General features: G+C 39.7%; 1 protein-coding gene across 2 annotated transcripts in view; it reads right to left on the bottom strand.

Annotated features, from left to right (window-relative positions):
• LOC121394238 (DBH-like monooxygenase protein 1) overlaps window positions 1-14,725 on the bottom strand; it is an 84,000-nt gene extending 69,275 nt beyond the window's left edge. The window contains exon 1 of one of the 2 annotated variants that reach the window (XM_041564623.1): window positions 14,302-14,725. In XM_041564623.1, coding sequence (XP_041420557.1) covers window positions 14,302-14,556 — 255 coding nt within the window. In that variant the 5' untranslated portion in view covers window positions 14,557-14,725. The remainder of the gene's footprint in view (window positions 1-14,301) is intronic. The other variant, XM_041564624.1, reaches the window with a different exon arrangement.
• Window positions 14,726-24,115: the final 9,390 nt, after the last annotated feature.

Below are 24,115 nucleotides of genomic sequence, written 5' to 3'. Positions count from 1 at the left end.
CACCGTACCAGAGGCCACCCCTTTAGACTAGAAGAAAAGAACTTTCATTTGAAGCAATGTAGGGGGTTCTTCACAGTCAGGACAGTGAGGTTGTGGAATGCACTGCCGGGTGATGTTGTGATAGCTGATTCAGTTAATGCCTTTAAGAATGGCTTGGATGATTTTTTGGACAGACATAATATCAAAGGCTATTGTGATACTAAGCTCTATAGTTAGTATAGGTATGGTTACATAGAATTAAATTAAAAGTAGGGAGGGGTGTGTGTATGGATGCTGGGTTTTCATTTGGAGGGGTTGAACTTGATGGACTTTGTCTTTTTTCAACACAATGTAACTATGTAACTATGTATTGTACTGAGTTCCACCGGTGGGCTGTAGAAACTGGCTGGAACGACATGGCTCTTCAAAGCCAATTTCGGTTAGGGCTCTCTGATGCTGTAAAAGACAGCCTAGTAAACTACCCTCTATCTACTAATCTGGATGATCTCATGTCTCTAGCCATCCAAGAAGACAGAGGGAGAGAAGGGGTGAGAAGGGTACCTCCGTTCCTACTGTGTTTACTAATGTTAAGTCATCTAACCCTTCAGTGCCTCTACCTCAGGAGGAACCCATGCAATTGGGTGTCACTGATCTAACTCCTGAGGAAAAGGCCCGCAGGCAGTCTCTGGGGTTGTTTATTTAATGTGGGGAAAAGGGTCATTTTCTCAACCAATGTTCTAAGAGGCCGGGAAACTTCAAAGCCTATATGGAAAAGGGGAGCTCAATTTGGGTCGAGAAGTTTCCTATCCCCAAGTTTCCTCTTAGATCATGATTTCTGTTAAGTCAACCTGGCCTACGTGCTCCGTTCAGGGGCGGCGGGGAATTTTGTGGATGCTGCCTTCGCAGTGAGGTTTAATATTCCTCTAATACCCCTTATTCCTCCTATGAAAATCTTAGCTGTTGACAAAAGCCCTTTGGGGTCAGGTTTGGTAACACAAAATCTGTGGCCTTGTCCTTGTGCATTAACAACTTGCACTCCGAGGAGTTATCCTTCTACATTATCAAGGGTTCTTCTTCTCCTCTAATTTTAGGGTTACCTTGGTTACATGTACATAACCCACATATTGACTAGGTAACTGGGGAGATTCTTCAATGGGGTCAAACATGTAAGGGCTCTTGAATAAGTGTTCCTCAATAAGCGGCAGTCACATCCCTGGAGGGTTTACCCATGGCTTATACTGATTTCGCTGATGTATTCTCTGAAAAAGCCGCAGAGACATTAACCCCACATAGGCGTTATGACTGCCCAATTGACCTCATTCCTGGGTCTACTCCCCCTAGAGGGAGAACTTATCGTCTTTCATTGCCTAAAGCCCAAGCAGTGAAAATCTCAAAAGAGGTTTTATTAGACCCTCTAGTTCCCCTGCTGGTGCTGGGTTCTTTTTCATGGGCAAGAAGGATGGAGGTCTTCACCCATGTATTGATTATAGGGGCCTAAATAAAATAACCATCAAAAACCGCTATCCCCTTCCGCTGATTTCTGAGTTATTTGATCAGGTCAAGAATGCTACCATCTATTCTAAACCTGACCTTAGGGGTGCATATAACCACATTCTTATCAGGGAAGGGGATGAGTGGAAAACGGCCTTTAATACCAGGGATGGCCACTATGAATATTTAGTTATGCCATTCGGTCTTTGCAACGCCCCCGCAGTGTTCCAGTAATTTGTCAATGACATCTTCCAGAGACCTGCTGGGGTTTTTCTTAGTGGTATATCTTGACGATATTCTAATTTTTTCCTCTAACTTGGGTCACCATCAGAAACATGTCTGGGAGGTTTTGCTCAGGTAAAGAAAAAATAACTTATTTGTGAAACTTGAGAAATGCACTTTTGAGGTTTCTTCTGTCCAATTTTTGGGGTTTAATATCTCCGGTAAGGGTCTAGAAATGGATCCCAAGAAGGTTCAGGCAGTATTGGACTGGGCTCAGCCTCTTTCTTTACCTGCAATCCAAAGGTTCTTAGGTTTTGCTAATTATTACCGTCAATTTATTAAAAACTTTTCTGTGGTGGTGTCTCCAAGTAAGGATCTAACCAAAAAGGGTGTGGATCAAAGAATGTGGCTTCCCAAGGCTATTCAAGCCTTCAAATTCCTTAAGAAGGAATTTGTGTCTGCTCCCATCCTCCATCAGCCGTTTATTGTAGAGGTTGATGCCTCAGAAGTCGGGGCAACCAACAAGAAGTCCGATAACCAACAAGGTGCATCCATGTGCATTCTTCTATAAAAAATTCTCACCGGCCAAAGCCAATTATGATATTGGTAATAGAGAATTGTTGGATATCAAATGGGCCTTTGAGGAATGGCGACACTTGTTAGTTTTTACTGACCACAAAAACCTGTTATACATCGAGTCTGCTAAATGGTTGAATCCTAGGCAGTCTAGATGGGCTTTATTTTTCACTCGGTTTAATTTTTTTCTCACTTACAGGCCTGGTTCCAAAAACACTAAGGCAGACACACTTTCTAGGAGTTTTGAATCTAATCCGTCTGAACCTAGTGAATGTGTTCCTATCATTCCTAGTGAGTTGATTGTGGCAGCCCTGGGGTCAGATCTTGCCACACTACTGTCCCCAGTACAATCTTCTGCCCCTATAGATACTCCTCCTGGGAGATTATTTGTACCAGTGGATTTAAGGGAACAGGTTCTGGGAGAGGCTCATAATTCTAAGATGGTGGGACATCCTGGTATTTCAAAAAACTTATCTTTATTGTCTTGTAATGTGTGGTGGCCTTCATTTAGACAGGATGTAAAAAATGTTGTGAATCCGTGTCTTGTCTGTCAAAGGTCAAAGTCTTCTAGAAACCTGTCACAGGGATTGCTAAGGCCACTGCCTATTCCTGACAGACCCTGGTCCCATCTGTCTATGGATTTTGTGGTTGACCTTCCTCCATCTCAAGGGAAAACTGTGATTTGGGTGGTGGTGGATAGGTTCAGCAAGATCAGTAACTTGATTTCCCTCCTACACCTCCCATCTGCTAAGATGTTAGCTAAGGTATTTATCTCTAATATTTTCAAATTACATGGTTTTCCAGTCAATATTGTTTCTGATAAAGGGGTACAGTTCGTTTTTAAATTCTGGTGAGCATTCTGCTCTTTGGTGGGAATTGATTTGTCATTTTCTAACGCATACCACCCGCAATCCAATGGTCAAACTGAAAGGGTTAATCAGTTCCCTCCTACACCTCCCATCTGCTAAGACGTTAGCTAAGGTATTTCTTTCTAATATTTTCAAATTACATGGTTTTCCAGTCAATATTGTTTCTGATAAAGGGGTACAGTTCGTTTTTAAATTCTGGTAAGCATTCTGCTCTTTGGTGGAAATTGATTTGTCATTTTCTAACGCATACCACCCGCAAACCAATGGTCAAACTGAAAGGGTTAATCAGTCCCTTGAACAATTCTTAAGGTGTTATGTTTCGGACAACCAATCCTCTTTGGCTGAACTATTACCCTTTTGCAGAATTTGTTTATAATAATGCATCTCATACTTCTACTTGTCAATCTCCGTTTTTTATTGTTTATGGTTTACATCCCAAAGCATTTTCTTTTTCTGGTTCATTATCCTCTGTACCATCTGTTAATTCTTCTGTCAAACAATTTGCCAAAATCTGGTCAGGGGTGCACGATTGCCTTTCTGCAGCTACGGCCACTCAAAAAATGGCAACTGATAGGTCTCATAGGGAAGCACCCAAATATCAGGTAGGAGACTCTGTATGGTTATCCACAAAAAACATCAAACTTAAGGTTCCTTCTCTCAAGTTGGCACCCAGGTTTATTGGTCCATATATCATTACTGAAATAATCAATCCTTCTTCTGTTCATCTCAAATTACCTGACAATTTTAAAATATTTAATTCTTTTCATGCATCTCTCTTAAAACCAGCTTCACAGGTCCATCCACAATCCTTTCCTCCCCCAGTGTTGGTAGAGGGTCAGCCTGAATTTGTAGTCCAAGCGCTCCTTGACTCTCGCCTTGTCAAGTCAAGTCAAGTGAATTTTATTGTCATTTCAGCCATATACAGTAAATATTGTACATAGTAGAAATGAAATGACGTTCCTCCTGAACCCCCCGGTGCTATACAACGACTCTAGTACACGGTCATGCTGGGCAAAGTGGACATTTCAGTTCCTTATGAATATATTCAGTTCAGTCCTTGGGAGTTGAGATATCTGATGGCTTGTGGAAATAGACTGTTTCTCATTCTGGAAGTCAACGCTCGAATACTGCGGTATCTTTTACAGGATGGCAAGAGGGTAAAGAGATCATGTGCAGGGTGGGTGCTATCCCTGACAATGCTGGTAGCCTTCTGGAGACAGCGGGTGTGGTAAATATCCATAATGGCAGGAAGCGAGACCCCAATGATCTTTTCCCCTGTCCTCACCACCCACTGCAGGATCTTGTGATCTGATACAGATCAGTTCCATACCAGGTAGTGATGCAGCTGCATAAAATGTAGGGGTAAGTTGCAATATCTTGTACAATTAAAGGGTTACGGCCCTGAGGAGAATTCTTGGGTTCCTGTTTGTGATGTGAGGGCTGATAGTCTCAGAAAACAATTCCACCTTAATTTTCCTGAGAAACCTGGGGGTCCTCGAGGGGGGAGGTAATGTAACAAACACTCACCCTGGTAGTCTAGTGGTGTGGCGGGGATGCCCGCCGCACCATCGGTGGGGACGCCTGCCATGCCGCTCCTCTTCTGCCAAAATGCCGGCTTCCTAAGGTGTGCGTGGCACCACCTCTGCTCCTCTTATACGCTGGCGTGTTTGCGTCAGCGCACAATGGTGCAAAATTTGAACAGTATAAAAGGCACATTCCAAATAGAAGAGGAGGATGGTGGTTAGCACAGCTTTTCCAAATGGTATGCGTCCAATTCCTTAATAGTTGCTCTGTGCTGCAACTGATGCACATGATCCAAGTATAGGAGAAGGAAGAGGAACTCCAGCTGTGTTCCTGCAAACAACTTTTTATTCCAGGCAGTGGTAAACACAACATGTTTTGGGTTCAATACCCTTTATCAAGTGAATAAGGACCATTAACATGTGCACCCATTTAAAACTCATATACAACAGTATACAACAAAATGCAGTCTGGGTAATCAATTTAAAGAGAAATGTACTAACACATTTTAAAACATTGGTGCGTATATAGGTTGTATTAAAACAAACAAGAAAAAGATCGCTGGCTACTAATCTCAGGTGGACAAACTTGAAGATGGATATATATATGCAAGTTAACCCCAATCGCTTAAACCAATTTAAACAATTTAAGCAAATCAAGCATAACGCTCTTTTAAAAACGATTGAGGTAACTAGCAGCCACACGGTAATCCTTACCGCATGGAACGGGATGGCCTGGGTGTCCAAACCCCAGGCCTTTCACTTGCAATCAAACAGTTCTTATCCAAATCAAAATGAACTCAGCTTTAGCTTGGCACTCACCGCGTCTATCTGATGGCCCGGGTGCTGTGCCCCGAACCCGTAGCTTGGGCGAATAAAATCTTCAGACAAGAGAATGCACGCACTCCTGCAGCCTTGATAGTTGAGGTAAAAGAGTAATTTTATTTCTTCATGTTAAAAGTAGCGTCCTGAGGACGCTACTTGTCTATAGGTTGTCTATAGGTTGTATTGCAACACATAAATAGTGAAGCCGGTGCTCAGACCATAATTGTGTGCACAGATATAAAAAATACAAAAGCTGAGAACCACACTCTCTGCTTGTCTGTAACATAGATTCCCTGCTAGAGGCTGCTGTAGTCCATAGTGAGGGGGTAAAGTGACACTTGTATCTGTGTGTGTAACATTATTAACACATAAATAGTAAAGCCAGTGCTCAGACCATAATTGCACAAATATAAGAAATAGAAAACTTTGCAGCATTCAAAAATTAAAACAAAGTTAAAAAATCCCAATCTTGTATTCATCTTTATTTGCTTGTATCCAATTGCGATAAGTCCAAGATGGTTAAAAAATGTCCATTTGTTAAAAAAGAACAAAATGTCCAATAATATAGAAACAGTGAAAGGAACAAAATGTATCAAAAAATTTCACTTTAGGCAGGCCACTGTCTAACTAAAACCTGGCCTACTTAACGATGAGACACTGCACATAATGCCTGTTCCAGGTAAAGAAACCTGAACCAAGCGTGTAAGGGCAAGACATCCTATGGTCAAAGGGATACAAAAATACCAAAGTATTTGATACGTCACAATTTTTCAACACTCCCTATGTGGCCCAGCATATATTAGCACTACAGCAGTAATGCTGACATTATGCAAGCTGGGTCTGTGGATTCAAGGACCACTGCGATTTTCGCTTATAAAGATAGTGATGTAGAGCGCATATTGAGCCAAAGTTACCAATTGAGAATTAACTTTGGAACCCCTGATACGAATGACCCTGCTCTTGGGCTGTTGCAGCTAGAAAAGAGACTTTTACACTTGAGACTACATTGCTCTACTTTAACTGAATATGTCCATACTGATAAAATTCCTAAAGTCTTGAGAGTTAACAATAAACCTAACCTCTGTACCAAAAATCCTTTAATGATTGCAAGATGGCAAGAAATTTGTAATAAATGTTCATTGGACTTTATCTTACTCACGATTGAGTGTTTGAATGCAGACATTAATGAGTTAAAACTTGAAGTCTCTTCCGCAAAAAACAACATGTTACAATCAGCAACGCGAGAGCGGACGTGACGTTTGCGGATCACGCTGAAACCCTTGCGCGTCTGCAGGAGGAGGTCACGGAGAAGAAGCGCCACAAGTATCAGAGGGACTGCAAGTACTACGATACTGGCCGCGTCTATAGTTGGAAGGAGGAATGTACTCGGCAGCGTTGGGGAGGAGATGAAGACGGTCTGCCACCTCCGGTGAGAGAAAGACGCACAAATACCGCCAAGTATCCTTTTACCCCTAGAGAACAAGGAGCAAGACTACGTGACCACTACCAGCGCAAGGCCCATACACTCCAAGATTACCACGATATCAGTCTAGTTCTGCTAACTCGTCTTCTTACAATAGCACTGAGGAGGATGACTACCCACCAACGAAGCATCCTGCTGATTTTTTAGAGCTACAACCAATCCGCAACAAACCAGGGACAGAGAGGAGAAATCCACGGTATCCCATCCCAAGAGAGGCCTACCCCCAGAGGGACCGCAGTCACAACAGCAGGAGGTAACTAGTTTGGTTGTTAACCTTTCCTCCCATTTGCCTACTAAGTATGAGCTTTCTGTTTTGAATAAAGGCCTATAGTTTGTTTTTTGAATGGGAACTTGATTTTTTTAAGTTTATCAGGTGTATTAAGCTCAAGATGTGTTTTTCAGGTTCCCCTTTGGTGCAGCCTGTCCTTAAAAAGAAAAGTAACTATATGCCTGAGGTTTCTAGTGACTGCCTTGATAGTTTTGTACATGTTGTGACAAATGAGGCCAAAAGGCTATAGGACAATGATAGCAAATTACCACAACACCCTAACCTCTCTAAAAATGAACTCCTTGCATTAAGGGCACTAAAAAAAAAACCTAATATCATTGTCAAGAAGGCTGACATGGGAGGGGCTGTGGTAATTATGGATAGAGAAAAATATAATAATGAGGTGATACGGTTATTAAGCATACCAGGTCATTATTGCAAAATCGACTCTGACCCTACAAATATGAAAAATACTATTAATACTAGGTTAATGATGCCTTTCTTCAGGGCACTATTGATAAAACTGTCAGAGATTTTCTCACTACTGATTTTCCCCTTATTCCACTGCTGTATATTTTGTCAAAAATCCATAAAACCCTGAATGACCCCGCGGGTAGACCAATTGTCTCAGGGGTAGGCTCAGTATTGGAACCCTTATCAAAATTGTTTGATTCCCACTTACAAAAATTGGTTACTAATTTACCAACATGTTTGAAACACACAACGGATCTACTAAACAGGGTAAAGAACTTGGGCATTATAGAAGGGGAGATCACATTGTGTAGTATTGATATAGAAAGCTTATTTACTTCCATTCCTCAGGAAGAAGGGCTGTTGTGCATGGAAAAAGCTTTACTTGATGCCCTAGTGTACTTTCTTGTTGATTGTTTGGAGATGGTCCTGGGTAAGAACTATTTTATGTACGATGGGCAATTTTATTGGCAAAAACAGGGCACCTCGATGGGTTCGGCGGTCGCGCCATCCCTTGCGAATCTTTTCGTATATGGGCTAGAGAAGAAACTATTCTTAAATGACACATACTTACCTTATATCAGACAGTATTATAGATACGTGGACGATACATTGATTATATGGGATTTCCTTTATAGAGAAGCAGACAATGACCTCACATTGCGTTTTGCAGAGAGAGGTTACTCTAAAGGCAAACTACAACATATTGCTAACGAGGTTGAAAAATTGCCGCGAGAGCAACTACTGCAGCCTAAAAAACACAATACTGACAGTAATAGAATGATGTTTGTAGGGAGATACGATAAAAAAAGCCATAAAATAGAAGAGATTATTAAAAAGTTTTAGCCAATTCTGCAATCAGATGACAAGTATGGTGGCTCATTTAAACAATATCCCAGTTTTGCGTACAAACGAGGTTCTTCACTTAAAGATTTATTAAGTCCAACTCAACTTACCCCTCAAAAAAAGCTCTTTGAAGGCACACCCAAAATAGGCTTTTTTTGCAGATATTAAGACTATGAAGATTCAATGCCAGTTATATGCAGTCTTACACAGATCTCCTGCTGTAAATGTAATATGGGGTGAGTTACAGGAGATAAATCACTACAATATATGCTGGAGTAAATATTGTACTATAATCCACATAATATATGCTGGGTCACATAGGGAGTGTTGAAAAATTGGGACCTATCAAATACTTTGGGTATTTTTGTATCCCTTTGACCATAGGATGTCTTGCCCTTACATGCTTGGTTCAGGTTTCTTTACCTGGGACAGGCATTATGTGCAGTGTCTCATCGTTAAGTAGGGCAGGTTTTAGTTAGACAGTGGCCTGCCTAAAGTGAAATGTTTTGATACCTTTTGTTCCTTTCAGGAAATTTTTTCACTGTTTCTATATTATTGGACATTTTGTTCTTTTTTAACAAATGGACATTTTTTAACCATCCTGGACTTATCGCAATTGGATACAAGCAAATAAAGATGAATACAAGATTGGGATTTTTTAATTTTAATAGTTTTTATTTTTGTATGCTGCAAAGTTTTCTATTTCTTATATTTGTGCACACAATTATGGTCTGAGCACTAACTTTACTATTTATGTGTTAATAATGTTACACACACAGATACAAGTGTCACTTTACCCCCTATGGACTACAACTCCCAGCAGCCTATAGCAGGGAATCCATGTTACAGACAGAGCAGAGAGTGTGGCCCTGACCTTTTGTATTTTTTATATCTGTGCACACAATTATGGTCTGAGCACCGGCATCACTATTTCACCATTGAAAATGATTGCTCCTCTATGGGATCTTCCTCTGGTCCTTAAAGGGGAAGGAAACCTAGTCGGCGCAAACCATCCCAACCGCCCTCCCATTTGTTGCCCACCCTCCCTCCTCCCCCCTGGCCTACCCGTCCCGCTGCGCAAATGCCCCTAACTTGTTACTTACCCTTCTGCGCAGGTCCAGTCCAGACATCTTCTTCCACGCGATCTTCTTCCTGCTGTGAACGGCGTTTTGGCGCATGCGCAGTAGATCATACCGGCGAAATGATCCTACTGCGTATGCGCCGTTCAAAGCAGGAAGAAGATCGCGTGGAAGAAGATGTCGTCTGTGAACTCCCTGGACTGGACCTGCGCAGAAGGGTAAGTAACAAGTTAGGGGCATTTGCCCAGCGGGACGGGTAGGCCAGGGGGGAGGGCGGAGGGTGGGCAACAAAAGGGATGGGGGTGGGGGGTTTGTGCCGACTAGGTTTCCTTCCCCTTTAAGGCCCCCTTGGAGCTGGGTCTTAATATTTCCCTTTGCCCATTGTCTCTGAAGACTATTTTACTGGTAGCCTTGACATCGGCTAGATGAGTTGGAGAGCTGCAAGCTTTGTCTGTGGATCAACCCTATACAGTTTTCCATGAGGAGAAGGTGGTCTTGAAACTGGTCCTGTCTTTTTTTTACCAAGGGTGGTGTCTAATTTTAATTTTAATAAACCTATTGTTCTTCCATTTATGCCTTCAGTTAGAGAAGAGAGTCCTTTAGATGTCAAAAGGTGTCTCCAAGCTTCATTCAAAGAACAGAGGAAGTTAGGAAATCTAGGAGACTATTCATTATTCCAGCAGGTGCAAGAAAAGGGGAACCTGCATCTAAGAGAACACAGATAAGCTGGATTACTAAAGCTATTTCCAAGGAGTATACAGAGCAGGACAGACCATCACCTTCAGGCATGAAGGCACATTCTACCAGGAGTATTGCAGCTTTTTGAGCAGCAGAAGTCTCTTCAGAGACAATCTGCAGGGCAGCTACCTGGGCATCATCTCATAATTCGTAAGCATTATAAATTAGTTTTATTTTTCAGAGATTCTATTGGACAGACTGTCCTTGCAGCTTTTGTTGATTAAAGCATATTCAGCATGTTAATTTCCCCTTCCTTTGTGTTTTATTGCTGTGGTATTACCCAAAGGTTATTATTATGCTGCCAGGGATGACCAGGAAAAAGGAAAATTGTTTCATACTTAGCGTAATTTTATTTTGCTGGTCATCCCTATGGCAGCATACCCACCCTAAGCTTGTTTGTGCTTAGTACTAAGACGAGAGGAGTTGGATGAGGAGGTACTTATGGGTATGGGAGGCGTGTTGTTTTCTTCTGCTTATCCAACAGGGAGAGAGCATACCCAAAGGTTATTATTATCCATCTAGCTTTTTTTTTTCTTTAAAAAACTGAATAATTGAAAAAAGCTAGATCTTGGGCCCCATGCACCCATGACCCCGATTAATTGTTTTATATTTGTAAACTGGGAGTAGCCTAGAAGTGGCCCTGTGGAAAGTGTAACCTAGGGGCCTCACATCTCATTAATCCAGCACTGGGTATAGGATCTGTTATCTGGAAACCCGTTATCTAGAAAGCTCTCAATTACGGAAAGGCTGTCTCCCAAGACTCCATTTTATCCAAATAATTCACATCTTTTAAATGATTTTCTTTTTCTCTGTCATAATAAAAAAGAACATTGTACTTGATACAAATAAAGATATAATTAATCTTTATTGGAGGCTAATCAATTATATTGAATTTATTTTATATTTGAATTATTTTTTAGCAGACTTAAGGTATGACAATCCAAATTATGGAAAGATCTCTTATCCAGAATACCCGAGGTTCTGAGCATTCTAGATAACAGGTCCATACCTGTATACACATTTCAAAACTCTTTTATTTTCCACAGATGTTTGTATAATATACATTATAATTAAGAACACCATGTGTGACTTAACCCTTAAAGGACAACAAAAGCAGATATCATTGGGAATGCCAATATGTTGGACACCCCACAGTCAATAAAATTACTGATTATCTACCCCAATAAAGTTCATGTTTTCTTCAAAAAACACACCAGACCGGGGTAATTCTGAGCAGAGATCTGTGTTGCCATGTGCAGTTTTATTTCATGTCATTGAGTGAACTGGCTGAATCATGCCAGCCAATTAGTTCAATAGCATGCAAATAAATCCATAAAGGAAGGAAGGGACATGCCCAGCAGCACTTCTTTTTCATCATTCAGCCATGGACAGAGCTTGCTGACACACCTCTGGGAGGAGGGAGAAGAAGAAGAAGAAGAGGGGTAACAATCTTGAAAAGATGGTTTTAAAAATGTTTTTTTTTTTTTAATAAAGTGGGTTGTTAATTTACAGACAGTTGTCTAAATGGGAACTTTTTTGTTTAGGTCATGGAACTCTGACACACCTATTACTATGCATTTGGTATTGGGTATGTATGATCTAATATAATACATACAATTGCAACATATTTGTATTCACATTTAAGAATGCTGCATTGCAAAGAGCATTTCTGTTCCTAAATCCAATTTTGTCTGCTATTGCATCATTGTGTAGGGATGTGTAGAATAGCCACCCCTAGTATTTTGTGCAGGCAGTCCCTCCATGTTATGGACACCTAAATGGGTCCTAAAGTACAGTTGGGAGGGGTACTGTTGACTCTTGCTGTTGCCCCTAGTGACCAGCAGAGGGCTGTGCTAGAGTATAAAAGGCTCTGAAGGCGGAGTTCAGGGTCCATCTTGTGCTGGCTCTAGCCTGTGCAGGAGGCAGAGCTCGAGTTGGAACCTAGACAGGTCAGGTCTAGTAAGAATAGGTTACTCACACTTATAGATCACTCTAGGAGTGATAGTCAGTCAGTTTATTTAGCTGAGCAGTCTGAGGCTCCTACGAGGATTGTAGTGGGATTAAGATGTACTAAGTGTACAGACCTAGGGTAGATAGATTCCCCTCAGGTTCCACTTAGGGTAAAGGCTGAAAGCTGGGTGTACCTCCTCAAAGCTGCATGTATTGTTCCTATCTCTGAGGAGAATCATACTGACCAAAGGTGTTGTGAGTACTGCCTATTCAATGTATTGTATGAACCTGCATTGCTCTGATTTATGTACACTCCACTGAGGATTGTATAATGTGCTCAATAAATCTGTTATTTGGTTAAGTTATAAGAACCACTGGCGCCCAATTCTTTGCACCTTGATTACTGTTACAGTTGCACTACACCCTGCTTCCACCTCGATGCGAAGGCTCACTCCCTAAGATTTAAGGTCTCATCCGGAGCATATGTAATAGGAGTGAAGCCCATAGTAGAGTTAGGTGCACTCAATTTACTATAGCGCTACAAATGAATTAGCGGTTCAAGATTTTTCTGACTGCCAAACTACTTATCATAATACACTTCACATAAATAAGGGGAAGGGAGGCAGCTAAAATATGGTTTGCTGCTGAGACTGTCTGGTTATAATCTTTTATCACTGACACCTACAAAAAAAGACTACAGTATCCACGATGCATTGTAAAATATTTAATATTTACTCCAAGGAAGTCAGCTACTGCAGCTAGAAAATCAGTTTAACTTTTACTGGGGCTATTTTTATTAAGAAAATGTTCTTCCAGTCTATTGTGTTTTGGAACTGGTGGCAAAAGAAACGAGCCTCAAAAAATCTGTGATGAACCAACATTTCTGTAAAAGAATACTTGGCATTAGAAATAGCTGAAGCACATTACAGCTCTGCCTGTTTTCTCTTTGTTTTTGGCTCTGACTGCTATCTAAAACATATCTAAAACAAGCAGAGATAAAAAAAAAGGATCTTGACATACAATAAAATTGACGAAAAAATGTATTTTAAATATATTAAATTGTGTCAATTTAAATCTACTGTTTATATGTACTGTAATTAATTATGCAATCATGGTGTTAATGCTAATAAAACCAGGTATCTGCTTTCATTGTCTAAATTGAACATTGTACAAAACTAGTTGTAAAATAAGTGTTTGTAAATATGCTACCTTTATTTAACATAGAATAAAAGCCTTTAAATAAGATTTAGAAATACAGTATTAAAATAAGATCTGTCCTGCTCCTCTAATGTCACCCCCATCTCTCTGTTCCCCTGTCACTGCTGTGCTTCCAAGTAATCTGGGTTTAATTCACAAACAGTGTCAGCATGAACTGGGATTGTCTTCTAGTGGGAAAGCGCTGCATGAGTCAATCACTGAAGATCGGTATTCAGCCAGGCTTTCATCACATGCAGCTGGGAGTCTACTAAACTTATGTATTTGTAATAAGAATTATTATTATTATATATTTTACTAGACATGAAAGCATATACATACACAGCAGTATACAGACTTAACTTATACAGAATGCTTGCAGTCTAACCGATATGCAAAGGGACAGGAAAAATAACAATAGCTAGCAGCATAAATACATAGTAACATAGTAAGTTAGGTTGAAAAAAAGACACACGTCCATCTAGTTCAACCTAAATAAAATAAGCTTGTATATATTTTACATTAAAAATATCTACATGAGTTCCCACTATGCATTAAGAATTTTAATGTTTCTTTTATCCTCCCACACAGTAATTATTAGTTTGGTGCTTCATAAGATGACATGAAAAACACATTAACCCAAAATGCTCTTGAAATGCACTTCTATAAACCAAATATTGCCTACACAGAAGTTAAGCATAAGTGGTGGTGTATGTATACTGCTGAGATCTCCGGTGTTTGTGCTAATTCCTGCAGGAAATAATTACTGGGTGCAGATAACAATCCCTACCTGCAAGTAGGGCTTGCCTCCTTCCACTCCTCCAATAACAATGTCTGAAGAAGCCATATCCCCATTGGGAGAGAATCCAAAACCGACGTAGCCTAAGGTCTCCACCTGTAGCAGGAAGGTGACTGAAGTGCCATGATGCCTCCAGTGCAACATGTATTTGCCCTGCCCATCCAGCATGGCACTATGGCTGTAGGGTTGTAGGTCCACACTCAGAGCTGTGGCAAAGAAGGGAAATAGGAAGAAAAAGGCAGACATCCTTATCCAATGTTTCCTCTGTAACGGACAGACAACTGATGTGGGATATCTTTCCACTCAGCCCTCCCACACAGCTCATAGACACTCGCCACCCCTAGCTTATAGTAAGAACTTTTAAGATCAGAGGAGGGGGAGATGCAGCGTGTACAGTGCAGCTGTAGGGTTTATATGAGACCATAAGAAATAGACATGAGTCGAGCCCTGAGCCAGCTCTGCACCAGTACCCTGAGGGAATAAGTGCACAGAGCAAGCTGCTACAAGTGACTATTCTTTGTATTTCAGAGATGTTACCTTTGTGATCCTGTAAGATACATTTAAAGTACTCAGATCTCTGGAACAGCACAAACAAAATGCTTTATTCTGCTCTATTTCTTTGTTTGTTTTTACAGCTTTGTCAAAAACTAGTGTGATCTAGTAAGTAAGTAAAGGTTAGCTAAAAAAGCTGGCAATGCAGAATAAAAGATTTGTTAGATTAAAGTCAGAGCTATCAAATTTATTTGAAAAAATATTCTGAATAAATAAGTAATTAGAGTATGTGGTAACAAAGACCTGTAAAAGCTAACCTGTAATGGTAATTAGGCAAGGGCCATCTTTGCTCAGGTTACTACATAACTGTAGCTCCTGGACACATGTGGATAATCAAACATCAAGATATGTGACCTCATACACACTAGGCAAACTGACCAGCTGGTAATGGCATACAAGATAGATATCAGCACTTTTGGGATTACACTCCAGAATTTGCAAACAGTAGTACACTATAGCATTTTACAAAAATGATGCACTTATGAGTGAAGTGATAATAGCTCAGAAATGCTCTCTGTGCAAAGTTACTGTCCGGGTCCCATTGACCTAGTGTGTGTTTCCACTGTGAGTGCATAACTGAGCTGTTTAATTCAGCAGAATTACCATCTTCCACACATGCCTTCCTTATTAAAAACATGCTATTTGGACACAGACTACTGTAAACCAAAAACTGCATGAAATCTATTTCTTCTTACACCCCTTTCTCCTGGCGCATACATTGTAATTGTGTGATTTTGGTATTCACAGCAAATTTGGGTAGGATCTTAGTCTGACCTTTATAACTTACTTGCTCCATTGGGCACTAATAGCAGACATCGATTGACAAGGAAATTTAAAGAGCTGTCTTCACAGAGGAATAAGCAGGGTTAGCCATGCAATTTCCCATTATTTATAGGACTGCTTACAGTCTGAGCCAAAAGCAGCAATAAATAGTTGAAATAATATGTAGTGCAGCAAAGAATTTATCATTCTTATTGGTATCTTATCAATTATCTCAACTGTACTGTTAGAATACACATTCCTTTCTGAAATGGCAGGTAGAATTGGGAAAGATTCTGCAGCTGATGACAGACATTTGGACATGGTAACAATATGAGAAGGATAATGAGGAGGACATGGTGCTTAAGAAAATCCTTGGGGGAGATGGAACCTCTGAATAAGGAATTCATTAACTAAAAGTATAAATGGTCTTCCTATAAATCTTCTCTACAATCACCCTATACATTCTAATGCAATACATCTCTGACAGCACCACTGACTTATTTGCTATTCTTATTACCGAATATACTTGAGTATAAGCCGACCCGAGTATAAGCCGAGGTACCTAATTTTACCTACGAAAACTGGGAAAACTTATTGACTCGAGTATAAGCCTAGACACAACTACAGCCCTGTCTCCCAGCAGCGCACATTCCGCCAAAGCGACCCCCCCCAGCAATCAACCGGACTTCTTTGCAAAGTTGATGGTGACAGAGAATTGCCAAACGGATTACTGTGTGCATTGTCCCACTGTCCCACTACCATGTGCTGTGTGATATTGCCATCACTGTTAATCTTTCGTATAACCAACAGAGGGCGCTGTGTGATATTGCAGTCACTGTTATTCTTTCATATAACCAACAGAGGGCGCACTGTTATTCTTTCATATAAACAACAGAGGGTGCTGTGTGATATTGCAGTCACTGTTATTCTTTCATATAACCAACAGATGGCGCTGTGTGATATTGCAGTCACAGTTATTTTTTCATATAACCAACAGAGGGCGCACTATTATTCTTTCATATAACCAACAGAGGGTGCTGTGTGATATTGCAGTCTCTCCCCAAGTTAACTGTTTGTATAGAAAAAGTCTACCTTGGCTTATACTCGAGTCAGTGGGCAGTGACTGCAATCTCAGCTACTGCCCACTGACTCGAGTATAAGCCGAGGTAGACTTTTTCAGCACATTTTGGATGCTGAAAAACTCGGCTTATAATCGAGTATATACGGTACAGGTTTAAGGCAATAACTGAACACTTTCTAAAGCAGAGTTCCAAACATTTTAAAGAATATTTAGGGGCAGATACAAAGTCTAAGCCAAGAATCTGGAGAACGGAAGCAGATATTATGTCGCTTCAGACACAAGAGATACTGAAGATATATTAGAACTTCTTTTGGGTGCTCTTACTTGGCATATTTTCCACATCTTACATACAAAGATTTAGGATCATCCTCTCAGAATAAGATTATTTAAGATTACATTTTGAAAAAATGGTTTCCTTAAGCAATGATCTTTTATATGGTAAATTGTTCCAGGGACTAATGTGTTATTTCATCTGATCACATATTCATTTGCAACAGAACATTTCAGGTACTGTCCTCACCCCTGCAAAGAGGTTGAAAAATATTTTTTGTTCACAAAACACCCACCAATCTTTCTCACCAGTCAGATTTAACCATTCTCTAGCGGGTACAGCCAGCTGCAACAAAATATGTTTCAGATGCTGTGCTTAATTCAGCTGTTTGTTTACTCCAGCTGCATACACACCTGCCATCTGAACAAGCAGATTGGGCTATTCTATACTAGTGCAGATAGTATATATTTACTACTGCTATATGAAAAAGCTACACACCGGTAATTAAGACCAGTGGCGTTTCAGTGGTCCATGCCACCTTGAGGTAGTTTGTCTGATGCTGCCCCCCCTCGCACCTGGTGCATACCATTTAGAGCACTGGAGCTGGTGTAGGGAACTGCATTGCTAGTGCGGAGAGCACAATTGCCTGTGTGCCCAAAGACTTAGCTGAAATGGAAGGTAGAAATGGTAGGTAGATCTCAAAGAATGGCACTAAAAGATAAATATGCTATTTTCCAGGCAGTGTGGCATGTTGGGCGTTCAGATGTATTCACTTCTCTTCACAAGTAGTGGTCTGATATAAGAAACTTCTGTGAAGATTTTGTTCAAATAATTATTTGCTTTATTGATGCAATTTTCTGAAAAGATCTGAAAGCGTCATATCTAAAGAGAATGATGCGATTTAGCCTATTGTTTTAACACTGACAAACAGTGTAACATTTAGAGGCACTTTTATCAAGGGTCGAATTTCGAATTCAAAATTTATTATTAAAATCAAATTTTCTCAGCTCAGACGAATTGTATCAACCCGAAGACTCAAACCGAATTTGATTCAAATTGGAAATACTCAAATTAAATGAAAAAACTTGATGCCAGGTAGGCTGCAAACATCACCAAATTAATCCCTGGACCTCTCCCATTGACTTATACAGCAATTCAGGAAGGTTTAAGGCCGGAGAATAGTCGATTTTGAGTTCTTAAAGAGCCAGAGTATGAAAAATCTCAAAATTTTAATTAAAACTCGAATCGAGTTTGATAATTCACAATTCGAATTTGAGAGTTTTGACAAAAAAAGTTTTTTTCACTTGGACCCTTAATAAATCTGCCCCTTAGCTTAGTTATTGCAGTATTTTGCATATTCCTGACAGTATGGCAAGTCCGAGGTTCAGATGTACTAAATAAGCAGCTGTCTGATATAAGAACCAAGGAGGAAATACAACATAGCCCTGGGACATCCAAACTGACCTATGAACATAATGAGGAACTGCGGGTTTATAAAAATCAGGTCAATGAACAAAAAAAAAAGGCTTTGTAGCTTAAGATGGATGTTTGGGACATTTGGGACAAAAGAATACGAGATCCATTCTTATTGAGATACAAACTTTGATTCAAGAACTTGCAGAACTAAAAGCAGAAATGATCTCCCCACAGAACTCCCCCTGTCATAAGGCACCTAAATACATTATAGTACTTAGAATCAACCTTCTGAATCAATACAATGCTTTAGTGTATTTTGATGCAAATAAATTCCAATCCTTATGGAAAATATTTGTGAGAGATGCAAAATATTTGCCAAGAATCAGCCAGAATAGAAACACAAATTGTCTCATTTCAGAAGATAATGCAGAAAGGGAAACCCACAATACCCTCTATGCTTAAAAAGGCACTGTGGGATTTTGTACTAAAGTATTTTCAAAAGCCTTATGAATAATAATAGATCCCATAATTGTACTAATGGAAAAAGATTTCATTGCTATTTCTTTATATTAATAAAAGGATATGAGTACATTCTAAGGGATCAGGCAGTAAAAGGCGTTTAAATATAATAAAGACACAGGTTTAAATTTGTGGGAAGGCCAAGAGGACTAATCCTAATTGCCTCTGGGGCAATATTTTGCTTCCATCCTCTTTGATGTTGTTCTCATTGGCCTCATGTTTTAATTTCTTCTTTTAGAGGCCCAAACATAAACATACTGAAAAATAGAGCCCCTGAAGACTAGTAGGGGCTCATAAATAGCAAATCCAAATAATTATTTAGCAGCCCTCAGGATTGTTTTCAGCTTAAGTGGCTTCCCAACGCTTTCTACATTTAAAAAAACAGTATTCCCCCTTTTCAACATTGGTTCAATGAACAAGGCTTTTTGCCTATTTTCCTCTTTTTTAAAATATAGATTTAGTAAATATAGTTTTTGTTGACTTGCTTAAAAAAGAGCAACAATTGAAATTGAAACAAAAGCCACGTTCTACTTCCTGATCCCAAAAAGCAAATTTAAACAGGCCACTGAGAAATCCTTTGTATAATGAGCTGTTTTGTTTCTAAAAAGATAACCGGGCTATAGCATAGGGAAGGAAGGGGTTTATATTAATACAGAAGCTTCTCAGTGGACTTTGTTCTTTAGGATCAGGAAGTAAGTAAAAAGTAGCTTTAGTATCATTTTCACATTTTATTTAGAGTAAGACAAAAACCATACATATTTGAATGTTGAATGTTGGGATATACGGTACCTTTATATGTGATTCAGGCATAAAAAAATACAGTCGAAAATTCCAAGAAGAACAGCACCGTTTCCAATGTTAAAAAGCCTTTATTTCTTCATGGCTACAACCAGAAATAAAGTAACGTTTCGAGCCACTGTTTTGAAAAAGAGCCAGGACGTAGCCATGAAGAAATAAAGGTTTTTTAACTTTGAAAATGATGCTGTTCTTCTTGGAATTTTCGACATTAAGTGGAGTGTGGCCACTATAGCAATCTTTATACCTACTACTTCTACTAGAAAATTATATAAACATTAAATAAACACAATAGGCTAGTTTTGCTTGCAAAAAAGATTCATCATATCTTAGTATGGCTCAAGTACAAGGTACTGTTTTAATATTACAGAGAAAAAGAAAATCATTTTTATAAACTTGGATTATTTGGATAAAATGGAGTCTATGGGCCTTTCTGTAATTCGGAGCTTTCTGGATAACAAGTTTCTGAATAATGGATCACATACTTGTACAAAATCCAGTAATGGTGTAAACCAATTCATTTTAAACAGGATATAACACATTTGGATGTTCTAATATAGCTAGAACCAAATGATATTTTTTATTTAAAAAAAAATGTAATTAGAAAAAATTTTAAATTAACATTTTTAACCATTTTTTTTAAAAATGAAAAATGTATCATTTGTGCTGGCTGATACTTTAGATGCTTTAAGAAGTGGTTGGAGGGCTTTTTAGCAAATGAGGGAATACATATTTATGGAAGATAGCTCATAGTACAAGTTGATCCAGGGACTAGTCCAATTGCCATTTTGGAGTCAGGAAGCATTTATTTCCCCCTCTGAGGCAAATTGGAGAGGCTTCACACAGGGTTTGTTTCCTTCTTCTGGATTAACTAGCAGTTACGCAGATTTTATATAGACGTTAAAGGTTGAACTTGATGGATGTCTTTTTTCAACCTAACCTATGTGACTAATGACTATGTAAATGGTTTTATTTTTCAAAAATAAATTTTCAAAACATTGCACGTTGTTTTAGGCACAAGTAGAAAAGTATGTTTTGTTGAGTGTTTGTATATAATGATCTGTGCCTGTCTCAGGGCTTTGTCATGCCACTAGAGCTGAGAGCTATCAGACTGCCATCTTTTCTTCATGCTTTGTTAAACAACCTAAATACATTCTGAAATTGCCATCAGCAACATTTTCAATTTCCCATTGCAAATTTCTTCTTTTACTTTTTTGAAAAGACTATATCTTGCTAGGGCTTGCATATTTGATATAATAGTACTGGACGTCTCATGGATGACTTGGCCAACTGCACAATTGAATGCTTTTAGAAAGTTGAACTGACTATAATAGCAAAGATGAACTCAAGGGATAAAGTGACATATCACAGCTGCACAAAAAAAACATTGTAAAACGCCTTTTTCTGGTTTCCATGTTAACTCTGCTGTGCTTAAAGGAACAATAACACCAAAAAATTTAAGTGTTTTAAAGTAATGAAAATATCATGTACTGTTGCCCTGCACTGGTAAAACTGATCTGTTTGCTTCAGAAACTACTATAGTTCATATAAACAAGCTGCTGGGGAGCAATTGCGGAAATTGAAAACCAGCTATAAGGCACAGGATAACTAATGGATAAAAGATAACACCATTAGACAGCCAGAGCTTATTTGCTATCTGATATGTAACCTGAGCCTTTTCGCCTTTGAATGGCTGCCCCCATTGCTACACAGCAGCTTATTTATATATACAATAGTAGTGTTTGTTAACCCCTTTCCCTGCCAGCCGTTTTGTCCTAGATGCGAACATCTACTGCCAAGCAGTTTTTAGATATTTTGCACTCTTTCACTTTAAGGGCCTTTCCTGGGGTGGTCTTTCAGTTTACCCAGGAAAACAATATATTGTTTTTTTCAGGACAACCTGAACTTTCACAATATACAAGAATTTTGGTGTAATTCTACTTCTGTAAAAAAATATAGGCTTCTAAGTGTCTAATAAAATGAAAAAAATCATGTTTCACGAAGAACAATCACATATATCAGAAACATCATTTATTTTATGTACGAGAACGCAGCCAATTTAGAAAGTTCTATGTCTCCTGAACGCGGCAATACCAAATATATATAGTTTATGGAGATTTCTCACTTGTATAGCTCAAAATCTACAAGCAGTACACAACCAAATTTCCAAAGCAATTGGTGAATTTTTTGAAAAATGACCTCAAAGCTTCCACTCTACAGCAACATATCTCCCACACATCATTAGGTATCAATGTAAAACACCAATCCCAATTAAAGTACAGTCAGCTGGGCCAGACACAAAGCCTTAAAAGCCCTGTCGACTGAAAGCTAACCAGTTCAGATACTCTTAACAATAGTTACTGGCTAAAACATAACTTTTAATAAATATATTAAAACCATAATACACACCACCAACAAACTAAGTCATAACAACAAGACTCCATTGTGACAGTAAGGAAGTCCGGGAAAAGTGTCCCTAAAACCATTTAAAAACCAGGCTATAGGTAGAACGGTGTATAGCACAATTACAACTGTCTTAATTGACAGCGTGCTATTTGCAAGCAGTTAGAGTAATGGATGCCAGTCGCAATCCCAGAACCCTCCCTTCCAAAAGTTCCCCAGGCCAATTTTTCCTACCTAGCTACGTGGGGAGCAAGTGGGAGCTAGTCGCCCACCGTCCACCTATGCCACAAGCCCGACGCGTTTCGCCGTTTGCGCGGCTTCCTCAGGGGCATAAGTGCCGGGTGTGTGTCAAAATGCAGTTTAAATAGCCGATTCTAGCCGTCCGTCTGACAAGGCGCTCCCGAATGACGTCACTTCCGGTTGCGCCTGCCGAGAGTACTCTCAGGCGCATGCGCTGCCCATACTTGGCTCCTCAATATGTCCATTGCGCATGCGCTGCCCACACTTGGCTCCTCATACGTGTTGTCAGTTCCGGTTGCGCAAATAGTATGGTCCTTCAGGCGCTTCACTCTATCTTTTGAGCATGCGCTGTTCTGAAAAATCATCAGTGGATGGTGCGCATGCCTTCAATTCAAGTTTGTCAAATTGTTGGTATGTGTGGACGCCTCGTTCGTCCACTACGCCTGAACTATTCCCATTATCCTTGATGATCAGTATAATGTGCGCCTAGTATTATTCATGCTCACGTATCCTGCGCATACACACCCTATATAACCCTCGTTGCTATGGTGTATAGCGTTAGTAACCAGTTCAAAGTATAGTCTGATTCTCTACAGGAAAGAGCAAACGCCCCATATTTTGAAACACTGATGCTCTGGGATGCTCAATGTAAAACACCCCAAATATGAAATCCTGGGGTCCACTGAACAGTTCGATGCCCAATATGAACAGGTGTGTACCCAAGCACGTGGTATTGGGGGCCCCAAAAGGAAGATAAATCACCCCAAATATGAAAGCCTAGGGTCCTCTGAACAGTTTGATGCCCAAAATGTATAGGGGTACCCAAGCACGTGGCATACAGGGGCCCCAAAACGAAGACCCCCATTTGGTCTGTCATTTCAGATACTGCAAAATCAACACATTTACATTGTTTTGAGGGGGGCAAATGTAGAAAAAAGTAAGTTCACCCCAGAAAACCATATATTTTCTGAAAGTACACATTCCCACGAATCTAAATTGGGTATGCATGTCTTTGTACTCCAAAGTACCATGCCGCAAACCATTCCTAAATTTGGTGATTTTGGTGACATTTCCAAAAATGACTTCAAAATTTCTACCCTGCAGCATCATATTACCCCCATACTTTTAGGTATCAAGAGAAATCACCCCAAATATGAAAGCCTAGGGTCCTCTGAACAGTTTGATGCCCAATATGTATAGGTGTACCCAAGCATGCGGCATATAGGGGCCCCAAAAGGAAGACCCCCATAAGGAAGACCCCCATATGGTCTGTCATTTCAGGTACTGCAAAATCAACACATATACATAGTTTTGGGGGGGAGCAAAGGTAGAAAAAAATACATTCACCCCAGAAAACCATATATTTTCGGAAAGTACACATTCCCGCGAATCCAAATTGGGTATGCATGTCTTTGTACTCCAAAGTACCAAGTCGCAAGCCTTTCCTAAATTTAGCGATAAAAGCAACAGTTTTTACATTTTTGAAATTGCCTAAAAATATTGCAATTGGCGCATTTATCTCACCCAATTTCTTGCATACAATTGTAAAACACCATAAATATTGATGCCAAGGGTCTACTGAACAGTTTGATGCCCAATATGCATTGATATACCAAGGCAGCTGGCATGTGCGGACCCCAAATGAAAATAGTGCATATGATTTTTCTCCGCTGCCGATTCGCCTTCTGTGAACATAGACCCTTGACTTCATATTATATGCCTCAAGACCCTCCTAACAGCAAAGACCCCCCCAAAACCTTATATTT

This window comes from Xenopus laevis, chromosome 5S (genome assembly GCF_017654675.1).
Source record: "Xenopus laevis strain J_2021 chromosome 5S, Xenopus_laevis_v10.1, whole genome shotgun sequence".
Lineage (NCBI taxonomy): Eukaryota > Metazoa > Chordata > Amphibia > Anura > Pipidae > Xenopus > Xenopus laevis.
This window is presented reverse-complemented; position numbering and strand designations above follow the sequence as displayed.